This window comes from Oncorhynchus kisutch, linkage group LG15 (genome assembly GCF_002021735.2).
Source record: "Oncorhynchus kisutch isolate 150728-3 linkage group LG15, Okis_V2, whole genome shotgun sequence".
Taxonomy (NCBI): Eukaryota; Metazoa; Chordata; class Actinopteri; order Salmoniformes; family Salmonidae; genus Oncorhynchus; species Oncorhynchus kisutch.
In genome coordinates, this window is record NC_034188.2 from 92686345 (window position 1) to 92703689 (window position 17345).

General features: G+C 45.5%; 1 protein-coding gene across 1 annotated transcript in view; it reads left to right on the plus strand.

Annotated features, from left to right (window-relative positions):
* The window catches only part of LOC116353726 (rho GTPase-activating protein 42-like), a 58106-nt gene that overhangs the window by 21163 nt on the left and 19598 nt on the right, over window positions 1-17345 (plus strand). The window contains exon 2 of the mRNA XM_031791461.1: window positions 8311-8406. Coding sequence (XP_031647321.1) covers window positions 8311-8406 — 96 coding nt within the window. The remainder of the gene's footprint in view (window positions 1-8310; window positions 8407-17345) is intronic.

Here is a 17345-nt window from a genome sequence, read left to right on the forward strand (position 1 = left end):
CCATATACATGGTATAATGGTATACTATATACATGGTATAATGGTATACTATATGCATGGTATAATGGTATACTATATACATGTTATAATGGTATACTATATAGATGGTATAATGGTATACTATATACATGGTATAATGGTATATACATATACATGGTATACTATATACATGGTATAATGGTATACTATATACATGGTATAATGGTATATACATATACATGGTATACTATATACATGGTATAATGGTATACATTGTATAATTGTATACTATATACATGTTATATACATGTACATATATACATGACTATGTATGGTGTACTATATACATGGTATAATGGTATACTATATACATGGTATAATGGTGTAGTATATACATGGTATAATGGTATATTATATACATGGTATAATGTTATACTATATACATGTTATAATGGTATACTATATATGTTATACTATATACATGGTATAATGGTATACTATATACATGGTATAATGGTGTACTATATACATGTTATAATGGTATACTGTACACATTGTCACGCCCTGGTCGGGGTCTTAGTATTTTTTGTTTTCTTTCTTTATTTGGTCAGGCCAGGACGTGACATGGGTTTATTTTGTGGTGTGTTTGTGTATTGGGGTTTTTCGTAGGTTTTGGGATTGTGGCTTAGTGGGGTTTTCTAGCATAGTCTATGGTTGCCTGAGGCGGTTCTCAATCAGAGGCAGGTGATTCTCGTTGTCTCTGATTGGGAACCATATTTAGGCAGCCATATTCTTTGAGTGTTTCGTGGGTGATTGTTCCTCTCTCTTAGTGTTTTGTATTTCACCAGATAGGCTGTAGAGGTTTTCACGTTCCGTTTGTTGTTTTGTATTGTTCGTGTTCATCTTCATTAAAGATGTATCGTATTAACCACGCTGCATTTTGGTCTGACTCTCCTTCGACGGAAGAAAACCGTAACACACATGGTATAATGGTATACTATATATGTTATACTATATACATGGTATAATGGTATACTATATATGTTATACTATATACATGGTATAATGGTATACTATATATGTTATACTATATACATGGTATAATGGTATACTATATATATATTTTTTTTATTTTTTTTTATTTCACCTTTATTTAACCAGGTAGGCTAGTTGAGAACACCTTTATTTAACCAGGTAGGCTAGTTGAGAACACCTTTATTTAACCAGGTAGGCTAGTTGTGAACACCTTTATTTAACCAGGTAGGCTAGTTGAGAACAAGTTCTCATTTGCAACTGCGACCTGGCCAAGATAAAGCATAGCAGTGTGAGCAGACAACAAAGAGTTACACATGGAGTAAACAATTAACAAGTCAATAACACAGTAGAAACCAAAGGGGGAGTCTATATACAATGTGTGCAAAAGGCATGAGGAGGTAGGCAAATAATTACAATTTTGCAGATTAACACTGGAGTGATGAATGATCAGATGGTCATGTACAGGTAGAGATATTGGTGTGCAAAAGAGCAGAAAAGTAAATAAATAAAAACAGTATGGGGATGAGGTAGGTGAAAAAGGGTGGGCTATTTACCAATAGACTATGTACAGCTGCAGCGATCGGTTAGCTGCTCATATAGCAGATGTTTGAAGTTGGTGAGGGAGATAAAAGTCTCCAACTTCAGCGATTTTTGCAATTCGTTCCAGTCACAGGCAGCAGAGTACTGGAACGAAAGGCGGCCAAATGAGGTGTTGGCTTTAGGGATGATCAGTGAGATACACATGCTGGAGCGCGTGCTACGGATGGGTGTTGCCATCGTGACCAGTGAGCTGAGATAAGGCGGAGCTTTACCTAGCATGGACTTGTAGATGACCTGGAGCCAGTGGGTCTGGCGACGAATATGTAGCGAGGGCCAGCCGACTAGAGCATACAAGTCGCAGTGGTGGGTGGTATAAGGTGCTTTAGTGACGAAACGGATGGCACTGTGATAGACTGCATCCAGTTTGCTGAGTAGAGTGTTGGAAGCCATTTTGTAGATGACATCGCCGAAGTCGAGGATCGGTAGGATAGTCAGTTTTACTAGGGTAAGCTTGGCGGCGTGAGTGAAGGAGGCTTTGTTGCGGAATAGAAAGCCGACTCTTGATTTGATTTTCGATTGGAGATGTTTGATATGAGTCTGGAAGGAGAGTTTGCAGTCTAGCCAGACACCTAGGTACTTATAGACGTCCACATATTCTAGGTCGGAACCATCCAGGGTGGTGATGCTAGTCGGGCATGCGGGTGCAGGCAGCGACCGGTTGAAAAGCATGCATTTGGTTTTACTAGCGTTTAAGAGCAGTTGGAGGCCACGGAAGGAGTGTTGTATGGCATTGAAGCTTGTTTGGAGGTTAGATAGCACAGTGTCCAAAGACGGGCCGAAGGTATATAGAATGGTGTCGTCTGCGTAGAGGTGGATCAGGGAATCGCCCGCAGCAAGAGCAACATCATTGATATACACAGAGAAAAGAGTCGGCCCGAGAATTGAACCCTGTGGCACCCCCATAGAGACTGCCAGAGGACCAGACAGCATGCCCTCCGATTTGACGCACTGAACTCTGTCTGCAAAGTAATTGGTGAACCAGGCAAGGCAGTCATCCGAAAAACCGAGGCTCCTGAGTCTGCCGATAAGAATATGGTGATTGACAGAGTCGAAAGCCTTGGCAAGGTCGATGAAGACGGCTGCACAGTACTGTCTTTTATCGATGGCGGTTATGATATCGTTGAGTACCTTGAGTGTGGCTGAGGTGCACCCATGACCGGCTCGGAAACCAGATTGCACAGCGGAGAAGGTGCGGTGGGATTCGAGATGGTCAGTGACCTGTTCGTTGACTTGGCTTTCGAAGACCTTAGATAGGCAGGGCAGGATATAGGTCTGTAACAGTTTGGGTCCAGGGTGTCTCCCCCTTTGAAGAGGGGGATGACTGCGGCAGCTTTCCAATCCTTGGGGATCTCAGACGATATGAAAGAGAGGTTGAACAGGCTGGTAATAGGGGTTGCGACAATGGTGGCAGATAGTTTCAGAAATAGAGGGTCCAGATTGTCAAGCCCAACTGATTTGTACGGGTCCAGGTTTTGCAGCTCTTTCAGAACATATGCTATCTGGATTTGGTTAAAGGAGAACCTGGAGAGGCTTGGGCGAGGAGCTGCGGGGGGGGCGGAGCTGTTGGCCGAGGTTGAAGTAGCCAGGCGGAAGGCATGGCCAGCCGTTGAGAAATGCTTATTGAAGTTTTCGATAATCATGGATTTATCAGTGGTGACCGTGTTACCTAGCCTCAGTGCAGTGGGCAGCTGGGAGGAGGTGCTCTTGTTCTCCATGGACTTCACGGTGTCCCAGAACCTTTTGGAGTTGGAGCTACAGGATGCAAACTTCTGCCTGAAGAAGCTGGCCTTAGCTTTCCTGACTGACTGCGTGTATTGGTTCCGGACTTCCCTGAACAGCTGCATATCACGGGGACTATTCGATGCTATTGCAGTCCGCCACAGGATGTTTTTGTGCTGGTCGAGGGCAGTCAGGTCTGGGGTGAACCAAGGGCTGTATCTGTTCTTAGTTCTGCATTTTTTGAACGGAGCATGCTTATCTAAAATGGTGAGGAAGTTACTTTTAAAGAATGACCAGGCATCCTCAACTGACGGGATGAGGTCAATGTCCTTCCAGGATACCCGGGCCAGGTCGATTAGAAAGGCCTGCTCACAGAAGTGTTTTAGGGAGCGTTTGACAGTGATGAGGGGTGGTCGTTTGACTGCGGCTCCGTAGCGGATACAGGCAATGAGGCAGTGATCGCTGAGATCCTGGTTGAAGACAGCGGAGGTGTATTTGGAGGGCCAGTTGGTCAGGATGACGTCTATGAGGGTGCCCTTGTTTACAGAGTTAGGGTTGTACCTGGTGGGTTCCTTGATGATTTGTGTGAGATTGAGGGCATCTAGCTTAGATTGTAGGACTGGCGAGGTGTTAAGCATATCCCAGTTTAGGTCACCTAACAGAACAAACTCTGAAGCTAGATGGGGGGTGATCAATTCACAAATGGTGTCCAGGGCACAGCTGGGAGCTGAGGGGGGTCGGTAGCAGGCGGCAACCGTGAGAGACTTATTTCTGGAGAGAGTAATTTTCAAAATTAGTAGTTCGAACTGTTTGGGTATGGACCTGGAAAGTATGACATTACTTTGCAGGCTATCTCTGCAGTAAACTGCAACTCCGCCCCCTTTGGCAGTTCTATCTTGGCGGAAGATGTTATAGTTGGGTATGGAAATCTCTGAATTTTTGGTGGCCTTCCTGAGCCAGGATTCAGACACAGCAAGGACATCAGGGTTAGCAGAGTGTGCTAAAGCAGTGAGTAAAACAAACTTAGGGAGGAGGCTTCTGATGTTGACATGCATGAAACCAAGGCTTTTTCGATCACAGAAGTCAACAAATGAGGGTGCCTGGGGACATGCAGGGCCTGGGTTTACCTCCACATCACCCGCGGAACAGAGAAGGAGTAGTATGAGGGTGCGGCTAAAGGCTATCAAAACTGGTCGCCTAGAGCGTTGGGGACAGAGAATAAGAGGAGCAGGTTTCTGGGCATGGTAGAATATATTCAGGGCATAATGCGCAGACAGGGGTATGGTGGGGTGCGGGTACAGCGGAGGTAAGCCCAGGCACTGGGTGATGATGAGGGAGGTTGTATCTCTGGACATGCTGGTAGTAATGGGTGAGGTCACCGCATGTGTGGGAGGTGGGACAAAGGAGTTATCAGGGGCGTGAAGAGTGGAACTAGGGGCTCCATTGTGAACTAAAACAATGATAACTAACCTGAACAACAGTATACAAGGCATATTGACATTTGAGAGAGACATACAGCGAGGCATACAGTAATCACAGGTGTTGAATTGGGAAAGCTAGCTAAAACAGTAGGTGAGACAACAGCTAATCAGCTAGCACAACAACAGCAGGTAAAATGGCGTAGACTAGGCAACGGGGCCAACAGATAGAACAAACAAGCAGAATGGAGTACCGTGATTAATGGACAGTCCAGCGTGCATCAGCTATGTAGCCAAGAGATCAGTGTCCAGGGGGGCAGCGGTGGATGGGGCAGGGAAGCTGGCCTGGCAAGTGTTATCCAGGTAAAAAAAAAAAACTAACAATGACTAAATAGCTTGTAGCTAGTTAGCTGGTTAGCTTCTGGAGGTTCTTGAGTGTGTTCTAAAAATAAATAAAAAATAATTGCGATTCCGTATCACATTGGGTGAGGCAGGTTTCCGGAAGGTATAAACAAATTAAAAGTCAAAAGAGATAGAAAGTAAATATGGGTCCGGTGAGCGTTTGAGACGCGGCGATTCAGGCGGTTAGCAGGCCTGTGCTAACAAGCTAACAGTTTGTAGGCCCGGGCTAGACAAGGTAGCAGTTAGCGGGCCGGAGCTGGACAAGCTAGCAGTTAGCAGGCCGAATTAGCAAGCAGGGAGATAGCGAGGGCTAGAGAGTTAGCCTTTGGGGGACGTCGCGATGGGGTGAGTCTGTTTATTCCTCCTCATGCGATGACATCGGTAGACCGTTCGTGGGCCCGGGTATTGTAGCTCAGGAGTATGCTACGGTGGTAGCACAGGTGCTACGGCCAGGCTAGCTTCAAGCTAAGTGGGTGGAAACGCTAGCCAGGAGTAATCCGAGGTTGCGGTTTAGCTAGATAGCTAGTTGCTGAAAAATCCAGCTGAAAGATGTTCCGTTTGCGGTGGGAATCCGGGGATGAAAAATAAATAGGTCCGTTGTGCTCTGGTTAAAGTCGCGTTGTACGAACAGGCGAGAGCTTTCCGAACTACAGGTTAGCTGATGACCGGTTAGCTGGAGACCGCTAGCATACCCGCTGGTTAGCTGGCTAGCTTCAGTTGAGGGGTCCCGAAGTAAATATAAATACTTTAGGAAAAATAGCTACATTGGGTGAGTCGGGTTGCAGGAGAGTATTTGGAAGCAAAATGTTTTCAAAGAGATATGTGGAGAAAATATGTAAAAAACGAAAAATAAACGATATATACAGGGACACGACAGGACAGGACGACCTACTGCTACGCCATCTTGGCTGTATGATATATGGTTTAATGGTATACTATAAATATGGTTTAACGGTATACTATATACATTATATAATGTTATACTATATACATGGTATAGTGGTATACTATGTATGTTATTCTATATACAAGGTATAATGGTATACTATATACATGGTATAATGGTATACTATATACATGGTATAATGGTATACTATATACATGGTATACTATATACATGTTATAATGGTATACTGTACATGGTATAATGGTATACTATGTATGTTATACTATATACATGTTATAATGGTATACTGTACATGGTATAATGGTATACTATATACGTCACCCTGCTCGCTTAGCCGTAGCACTGCCACCCTCTATAGCTCACACCGAGACTAGAACCCGGACCTCCCAAGCACGTGACCACCCTCCTGAAACGTTCTTACCCTGACCTCTGCCTCCCAAGCATGTGACCACCCTCCTGAAACATTCTTACCTGGGACCTCTGTCTCCCAAGCACGTGACCACCCTCCTGAAACATTCTTACCTGGGACCTCTGCCTCCCAAGCACGTGACCACCCTCCTGAAACATTCTTACCTGGGACCTCCCAAGCACGTGACCACCCTCCTGAAACATTCTTACCTGGGACCTCCCAAGCATGTGACCACCCTCCTGAAACATTCTTACCTGGGACCTCCCAAGCACGTGACCACCCTCCTGAAACGTTCTTACCCTGACCTCTGCCTCCCAAGCACGTGACCACCCTCCTGAAACATTCTTACCTGGGACCTCTGTCTCCCAAGCACGTGACCACCCTCCTGAAACATTCTTACCTGAGACCTCTGCCTCCCAAGCACGTGACCACCCTCCTGAAACGTTCTTACCTGGGACCTCTGCCTCCCAAGCACGTGACCACCCTCCTGAAACATTCTTACATGGGACCTCCCAAGCACATGACCACCCTCCTGAAACATTCTTACCTGGGACCTCTGCCTCCCAAGCACGTGACCACCCTCCTGAAACATTCTTACCTGGGACCTCCCAAGCACGTGACCACCCTCCTGAAACATTCTTACCTTGGACCTCCCAAGCACGTGACCACCCTCCTGAAACATTCTTACACAGTTGCGCCACCGAAAAGCTAGCAATTGGGCGATAGAGGAGACATTTCAGCTAAGGAGAGATTACACATCCCCATCTATTACCTCTGTCCAACAGTAACACATACCCCCTCTGCCTCCCCCAGATCTGTATATATCTCCATGACACATACCCTCTCTGCCTCCTCCAGATCTGTGTATATCTCTATGACACATACCCTCTCTGGTTCCTCCAGATCTTTGAATATCTCTATGACACATACCCTCTCTGCCTCCCTCCAGACCTGTGTATATCTCTATGACACATACCCTCTCTTCCTCCAGATCTGTGTATATCTCTATGACTGACACATACCCTCTCTTCCTCCAGATCTGTGTATATCTCTATGACTGACACATACCCTCTCTTCCTCCAGATCTGTGTATATCTCTATGACACATACCCTCTCTTCCTCCAGATCTGTGTATATCTCTATGACTGACACATACCCTCTCTTCCTCCAGATCTGTGTATATCTCTATGACACATACCCTCTCTGCCTCCCTCCAGATCTGTGTATATCTCTATGACACATACCCTCTCTGCCTCCCTCCAGACCTGTGTATATCTCTATGACACATACCCTCTCTTCCTCCAGATCTGTGTATATCTCTATGACACATACCCTCTCTTCCTCCAGATCTGTGTATATCTCTATGACTGACACATACCCTCTCTTCCTCCAGATCTGTGTATATCTCTATGACTGACACATACCCTCTCTTCCTCCAGATCTGTGTATATCTCTATGACACATACCCTCTCTGCCTCCCTCCAGATCTGTGTATATCTCTATGACACATACCCTCTCTGCCTCCCTCCAGACCTGTGTATATCTCTATGACACATACCCTCTCTTCCTCCAGATCTGTGTATATCTCTATGACACATACCCTCTCTTCCTCCAGATCTGTGTATATCTCTATGACTGACACATACCCTCTCTTCCTCCAGATCTGTGTATATCTCTATGACTGACACATACCCTCTCTTCCTCCAGATCTGTGTATATCTCTATGACACATACCCTCTCTGCCTCCCTCCAGACCTGTGTATATCTCTATGACACATACCCTCTCTTCCTCCAGATCTGTGTATATCTCTATGACTGACACATACCCTCTCTTCCTCCAGATCTGTCTACTGCTGTCCAGAAGTTCTCTCAGTCCCTCCAGGAGTTCCAGTTTGAGTGTATAGGAGACGCAGAGACGGACGACGAGGTCAATATCGGTAAGTCCTCCAACGAGACCGGAACGAGGAGGGTTTCTCCCTCTCCCTCTCTTTTCAGACATCGTTCTGAGCTATAGTCTGTCACTTGTTACGTTTCTATTTGAATTTGGTCCTGTTGGTTTAACATTGTCAAATGTCAAACTAATAAAAATTCCCGCCCAACAAACACGTGTTCCTGCAAGTCATTTGTTTTTTGGGAGAATAAACACTGATTTTCAAGAAGCATCACTTGTTTGTCCAAAACTTCATGTTACTTTCGCTTCGGTCTTCTAGCATCATGAGGAAGGAAATAACGCATAACCACTTTAACTGAGTCCTATATACAGTAACCCAGGGATCATCAACACATAACCACTGAGTAGACTATATACAGTAACCCAGGGATCATCAACACATAACCACTGAGTAGACTATATACAGTAACCCAGGGATCATCAACACATAACCACTGAGTAGACTATATACAGTAACCCAGGGATCATCAACACATAACCACTGAGTAGACTATATACAGTAACCCAGGGATCATCAACACATAACCACTGAGTAGACTATTTACAGTAACCCAGGGATCATCAACACATAACCACTGAGTAGACTATATACAGTAACCCAGGGATCATCAACAACACATAACCACTGAGTAGACTATATACAGTAACCCAGGGATCATCAACACATAACCACTGAGTAGACTATATACAGTAACCCAGGGATCATCATCAACAACACATAACCACTGAGTAGACTATATACAGTAACCCAGGGATCATCAACAACACATAACCACTTTAACTGTGTCCTATATACAGTAACCCAGGGATCATCAAACAACGCATAACCACTGAGTAGACTATATACAGTAACCCAGGGATCATCAACACATATCCACTGAGTAGACTATATACAGTAACCCAGGGATCAACAACACATAACCACTGAGTAGACTATATACAGTAACCCAGGGATCATCAACAACACATAACCACTGAGTAGACTATATACAGTAACCCAGGGATCATCAACAACACATAACCACTGAGTAGACTATATACAGTAACCCAGGGATCATCAACAACACATAACCACTGAGTAGACTATATACAGTAACCCAGGGATCATCAACACATAACCACTGAGTAGACTATATACAGTAACCCAGGGATCATCAACACATAACCACTGAGTAGACTATATACAGTAACCCAGGGATCATCAACAACACATAACCACTGAGTAGACTATATACAGTAACCCAGGGATCATCAACACATAACCACTGAGTAGACTATATACAGTAACCCAGGGATCATCAACAACACATAACCACTGAGTAGACTATATACAGTAACCCAGGGATCATCAACACATAACCACTGAGTAGACTATATACAGTAACCCAGGGATCATCAACAACACATAACCACTGAGTAGACTATATACAGTAACCCAGGGATCATCAACACATAACCACTGAGTAGACTATATACAGTAACCCAGGGATCATCAACAACACATAACCACTGAGTAGACTATATACAGTAACCCAGGGATCATCAACACATAACCACTGAGTAGACTATATACAGTAACCCAGGGATCATCAACAACACATAACCACTGAGTAGACTATATACAGTAACCCAGGGATCATCAACACATAACCACTGAGTAGACTATATACAGTAACCCAGGGATCATCAACAACACATAACCACTGAGTAGACTATATACAGTAACCCAGGGATCATCAACACATAACCACTGAGTAGACTATATACAGTAACCCAGGGATCATCAACACATAACCACTGAGTAGACTATATACAGTAACCCAGGGATCATCAACACATAACCACTGAGTAGACTATATACAGTAACCCAGGGATCATCAACACATAACCACTGAGTAGACTATATACAGTAACCCAGGGATCATCAACAACATTATGAATTTGATTGAACCTTTATTTAACTAGGCAAGTCAGTTAAGAACAACTTTTTATTTACATCAAAGACCTACCCCGGGCCAAACCCTAACCAGGACGACACTGGGCCAAATGTGCACCGCCCTATGGGACTCCCAATCACGGCCGGTAGTGATACAACCTGGAAACGAACTAGGGTCTGTAGTGACGCTTCTAGCGCTGAGATGCAGTGCGTTTAGACCGCTGCGCCGCACCTGTTACCCAGTCGTCCCCTCACTTCCTCTCTCTCTCGTAGGGACGTAGGGCTCAAGTCGTGCACTATAAAGAGAATAGGGTGCCATTTTGACGCAGTCGTAACGTGTTCATTTTGACGCAGTCGTAACGTGTTCATTTTGACGCAGTCGTAACGTGTTCATTTTGACGCAGTCGTAACGTGTTCATTTTGACGCAGTCGTAACGTGTTCATTTTGACGCAGTCGTAACGTGTTCATTTTGACACAGTCGTAACGTGTTCATTTTGACGCAGTCGTAACGTGTCCATTTTGACACAGTCATAACGTGCTCATTTCGTAAGCTAGTCTGCCCAGATAGACAGAGCTGATTCCTGCCGTAGCAGTGGGAGGAGCAGGCGCGGGCCACAGCGGAGGAGCAGGCGCGGGCCACAGTGGGAGGAGCAGGCGCGGGCCACAGTGGGAGGAGCAGGCGCGGGCCACAGCGGAGGAGCAGGCGCGGGCCACAGTGGGAGGAGCAGGCGCGGGCCACAGTGGGAGGAGCAGGCGCGGGCCACAGCGGGAGGAGCAGGCGCGGGCCACAGCGGGAGGAGCAGGCGCGGGCCACAGCGGGAGGAGCAGGCGCGGGCCACAGCGGGAGGAGCAGGCGCGGGCCACAGCGGGAGGAGCAGGCGCGGGCCACAGCGGGAGGAGCAGGCGCGGGCCACAGCGGGAGGAGCAGGCGCGGGCCACAGCGGGAGGAGCAGGCGCGGGCCACAGCGCCTCGGGCTTCTTTTGGAAAGCTTTTTTATTGACTGACTGACAGAAGGGAATACATAGCAGGGTACATCTTTGAATACATAATAGCGCTACAGACAAACAATAGGATTAAAGACACAGTGGCAGGAGAGCTTATTCACATTTCAAAGAATGACATAGATTTAATGGGTCTCAAGACATTTACATTGATTTTTTTCAATGAGTTCAAAGAGGTTTCAGACATTTACATAGATTTGTTTTCTGATAGTTTCCGATGTTGTTTAGTTGTATAGGCTGAAACATTGTACACCTTTGCATTGTGTTGGGATGAATCGGACTGTTCGATATCTGTTTTAAAACTGATACAACTTTTTCAAAGTGTGATCCCTTGCCTCCATTCCCAAACAGCAAAAGGCCAAGACAGAATTACTATCCGAGGAGAAAAGATGTGATCGTCTGGCCATCAATGGAAACTGTTGTTCTTTCTGACTGACTTGACTGGACCCCAGACAGTGAACCCATAGTCTGCGTCTTGATGCAGCATAGAACCAATCTACTTTGATGCTCCTCTCTTCCCCCAGAGTCACCAGGAGCCTGTCTGTGTGTGTGTCCCAAATTGCATCCTATTCCCTATATAGTGCACTACTGTTGACCAGAGCCCTATGGCTCTGATAGGGCTCTGGGAACAGGGTGCCATTGGGGATACAACCTCTGTCTGTAGGAGCAGACGGGTTCAGCTGACCTTGTATTGATTCCTTTCTCTACTTCCTGTAGTGACATTCAAAATCCTACAACATATTACACCAGTAATCACAGAATCAATGGGACAGCTAGACAACTAGATTGATGGAGGCAATAAAGAAATATTAGTTGTTCTCAAAGTTACAGGGGCTGTTTTCTTCATCATGGCCTGACTTCTTCTCTTTCACTGTCCTGTGTTCTGGAGTGGAACAACCTTAGATGAGTGGTGTCCTGTGTTTTCTTCATCATGGCCTGACTTCTTCTCTTTCACTGTCCTGTGTTCTGGAGTGGAACAACCTTAGATTAGTGGTGTCCTGTGTTCTGGAGTGGAACAACCTTAGATTAGTGGTGTCCTGTGTTCTGGAGTTGAAAGAACCTTAGATGAGTGGTGTCCTGTGTTCTGGAGTTGAACAAACCTTAGATTAGTGGTGTCCTGTGTACTAGAGTTGAAAGAACCTTAGATGAGTGGTGTCCTGTGTACTAGAGTTGAACAAACCTTAGATTAGTGGTGTCCAGTGTTCTAGAGTTTAAAGAACCTTAGATGAGTGGTGTCCTGTGTTCTGGAGTTGAACAAACCTTAGATTAGTGGTGTCCTGTGGTCTGGAGTGGAACAAACCTTAGATGAGTGGTGTCCTGTGTTCTAGAGTTGAAATAACTTTTGATGAGTGGTGTCCTGCTAGCTAGCTAAACAAAGAACCATAATCTCAACTCATGACGTTACTACCCTGCATGAATCTGCAGGTAGCTAACCAACCAGGTTCTACGGCTATAACTAGTCAAGCAAATGTGTCTAAGATACGAAGAATAAGATCATACACATAACGTTAGCTAGCGAGCCATCCAGCTAACATTATCTAGATTATACTTTAACTTGAAATGAAACTACTTTCTGTCAAAATTAGAAATGTTTAATATCTGACAATGTAGCTAGCTAGACTGTCTTACCTGTATCGACAGGTGTTTTCTCCATCTCCTTAGCTATCAATCTCTAACTCCACTGATTTCAAAACTCGGTCCTCCAGAAAGTGTAGAGCATACACATAACGTTAGCTAGCGAGCCAGCCAGCTAACGTTAGCTAGCTAACAGTACACTTTAACTTGACGTTAGGTTTATGCAATTTTACTACACAATACATTTTTAAAAAGCCATGTTGGACTGGATTACCTAGACATACTGACCAGCTCAAATAGACAGAACCGTGCTATATGGCTGACCAATCCAAACTCATCTCTCGGCATGTCCTGCCCACTCATTATCTTAGCCAATCATGGCTAGTGGGAAGGTTGCTCTATTTTTCCGTGGCTAAAACAACTAGGCTCGTAATTTAACAATTGTAGTTGTATTTAAAGATGGCGTACACGTTTATTATTAAGGCACATGAAAATTCACATGTTCGAGAAGGCATTTCTGCCCAAAAAACACAGTTTACATTCAAACGGTTCCCCTGTGAAATAGTGACCCGCGACATACACCTAGTTTCCTAAAATTGGTCACAAATGACTGATGATTGGCTGAGAGAAATTGATGATAAAAAGATTGTAGGAGCTTTTTTGGTAGACTTCATTGCGGCTTTAAACATTATCGATGACAAGGAGAAAACAGGTTTTTAGAAATTTCTGCAAATGTATTAAAAATTAAAACCAGAAATATCTTATTTAGATAAGTATTCAGCCCCTTTGCTATGAGACTTGAAAATGAGCTCAGGTGATCAGGTCCTGTTTCCATTGATCATCCTTGAGATGTTCCTACAACTTGATTCGAGTCCACCTGTGGTAAATTCAATTGATTGGACATGATTTGGAAAGGCACACACCTGTCTTATCTAAAGTCCCACAATTGACAGTGCATGTCAGAGCAAAAAAACAAGCCATTAGGTTAAAGGAATTGTCCGTAGAGCTCCGAGACAGGATTGTGTCGAGGCACAGATCTGGGGAAATTTCTGCAGCATTGAAGGTCTCCAAGAACTCAGTAGCCTCCATCATTCTTAAATGGAAGAAATTTGACTCTTCACCAAGACTCTTCAAAGAGCTGGCCGCCCGGCCAAACTGAGCAATCGGGGGAGAAGGGCTCTAGAGTTCCTCTGTAGCGATGGGAGAACCTTCCAGAAGGACAACCATCTCTGCAGCACTCCCCCAATCAGGCCTTTATGGTAGAGTTGCCAGCCGAAGCCAGTCCTCAGTAAAAGGCACATGACAGCCCGCTTGGACTTTGCCCAAAGGCACCTAAAGACTCTCAGACCATGAGAAACAAGATTATCTGGTCTGATGTATCAAAGATTGAACTCTTTAGCCTGAATACCAAGTGTCCCATCTGGAGGAAACCTGGAACCATCCCTACGGTGAAACATGGTGGTGGCAGCATCAGGCTGTGGGGATGTTTCTCAGCAGTAGGGACTGGGAGACTAGTCAGGATGGAGGGAAAGATGAACAGAGCAAAGTACAGAGAGATCCTTCATGAAAACCTACTCCAGAGCACCCATGACCTCAAACTGTGGTAAAGGTTCACCTTCCAACAGGACAACGACCCTAAGCACACAGCCAAAACAACGCAGGAGTGGCTTTGGGACAAGTCTCTGAATGTCCATGAGTGGCCCAGCCATATCATGGACTTGAACCTGATCAAACATCTCTGGAGAGGCCCTGAAAATAGCTGTGCGGCGACGATCCCCATCCAACCTGACAGAGCTTGAGAGGATCTGCAGAGAAGAATGGGAGAAACTCTCCAAATACAGGTGTGCCAAGCTTGTAGCATCATACCCAAGAAGACTCAATGCTGTAATCACTGCCAAATGTGCTATATTAAGCAAGTATTGAGTAAAGGGTCTGAATATTTATGTAACTGTGATTTATTTTCTTTATTTGTAATAAATTAGCTAAAAGTTCCAAAAAACAGTTTTTGCTTGGTCATTATGGGGAATTTATTGTGTTTAGATTGATGAGGATTTAAAAAAAAAATGTTTAGAACAAGGCTGTTAGAAAAACCTTCCAAAGGCACTGTATAACTGCCTTAATGTTGCTGGACCCCAGGAAGAGTAGCTGCTGCCTTGGCAGGAACTAATGGGGATCCATAATAAACCCCAGGAATAGTAGCTGCTGCCTTGGCAGGAACTAATGGGGATCCATAATAAACCCCAGGAAGAGTAGCTGCTGCCTTGGCAGGAACTAATGGGGATCCATAATAAACCCCAGGAAGAGTAGCTGCTGCCTTGGCGGGAACTAATGGGGATCCATAATAAACCCCAGGAAGAGTAGCTGCTGCCTTGGCAGGAACTAATGGGGATCCATAATAAACCCCAGGAAGAGTAGCTGCTGCCTTGGCAGGAACTAATGGGGATCCATAATAAACCCCAGGAAGAGTAGCTGCTGCCTTGGCAGGAACTAATGGGGATCCATAATAAACCCCAGGAAGAGTAGCTGCTGCCTTGGCAGGAACTAATGGGGATCCATAATAAACCCCAGGAAGAGTAGCTGCTGCCTTGGCAGGAACTAATGGGGATCCATAATAAACCCCAGGAAGAGTAGCTGCTGCCTTGGCAGGAACTAATGGGGATCCATAATAAACCCCAGGAAGAGTAGCTGCTGCCTTGGCAGGAACTAATGGGGATCCATAATAAACCCCAGGAAGAGTAGCTGCTGCCTTGGCAGGAACTAATGGGGATCCATAATAAACCCCAGGAAGAGTAGCTGCTGCCTTGGCAGGAACTAATGGGGATCCATAATAAACCCCAGGAAGAGTAGCTGCTGCCTTGGCAGGAACTAATGGGGATCCATAATAAACCCCAGGAAGAGTAGCTGCTGCCTTGGCAGGAACTAATGGGGATCCATAATAAACCCCAGGAAGAGTAGCTGATGCCTTGGACGGAACTAATGGGGATCCATAATAAACCCCAGGAAGAGTAGCTGCTGCCTTGGCAGGAACTAATGGGGATCCATAATAAACCCCAGGAAGAGTAGCTGCTGCCTTGGCAGGAACTAATGGGGATCCATAATAAACCCCAGGAATAGTAGCAGCTGCCTTGACAGGAACTAATGGGGATCCATAATAAACCCCAGGAAGAGTAGCTGCTGCCTTGGCAGGAACTAATGGGGATCCATAATAAACCCCAGGAAGAGTAGCTGCTGCCTTGGCAGGAACTAATGGGGATCCATAATAAACCCCAGGAATAGTAGCTGCTGCCTTGGCAGGAACTAATGGGGATCCATAATAAACCCCAGGAAGAGTAGCTGCTGCCTTGGCAGGAACTAATGGGGATCCATAATAAACCCCAGGAATAGTAGCAGCTGCCTTGACAGGAACTAATGGGGATCCATAATAAACCCCAGGAAGAGTAGCTGCTGCCTTGGCAGGAACTAATGGGGATCCTTAATAAACCCCAGGAAGAGTAGCTGCTGCCTTGGCAGGAACTAATGGGGATCCTTAATAAACCCCAGGAAGAGTAGCTGCTGCCTTGGCAGGAACTAATGGGGATCCATAATAAACCCCAGGAAGAGTAGCTGCTGCCTTGGCAGGAACTAATGGGGATCCATAATAAACCCCAGGAATAGTAGCAGCTGCCTTGACAGGAACTAATGGGGATCCATAATAAACCCCAGGAAGAGTAGCTGCTGCCTTGGCAGGAACTAATGGGGATCCATAATAAACCCCAGGAAGAGTAGCTGCTGCCTTGGCAGGAACTAATGGGGATCCATAATAAACCCCAGGAAGAGTAGCTGCTGCCTTGACAGGAACTAATGGGGATCCATAATAAACCCCAGGAAGAGTAGCTGCTGCCTTGGCAGGAACTAATGGGGATCCTTAATAAACCCCAGGAAGAGTAGCTGCTGCCTTGGCAGGAACTAATGGGGATCCATAATAAACCCCAGGAATAGTAGCAGCTGCCTTGACAGGAACTAATGGGGATCCATAATAAACCCCAGGAAGAGTAGCTGCTGCCTTGGCAGGAACTAATGGGGATCCTTAATAAACCCCAGGAAGAGTAGCTCCTGCCTTGGCAGGAACTAATGGGGATCCTTAATAAACCCCAGGAAGAGTAGCTGCTGCCTTGGCAGGAACTAATGGGGATCCATAATAAACCCCAGGAAGAGTAGCTGCTGCCTTGGCAGGAACTAATGGGGATCCATAATAAACCCCAGGAATAGTAGCTGCTGCCTTGGCAGGAACTAATGGGGATCCATAATAAACCCCAGGAAGAGTAGCTGCTGCCTTGGCAGGAACTAATGGGGATCCATAATAAACCCCAGGAAGAGTAGCTGCTGCCTTGGCAGGAACTAATGGGGATCCATAATAAACCCCAGGAAGAGT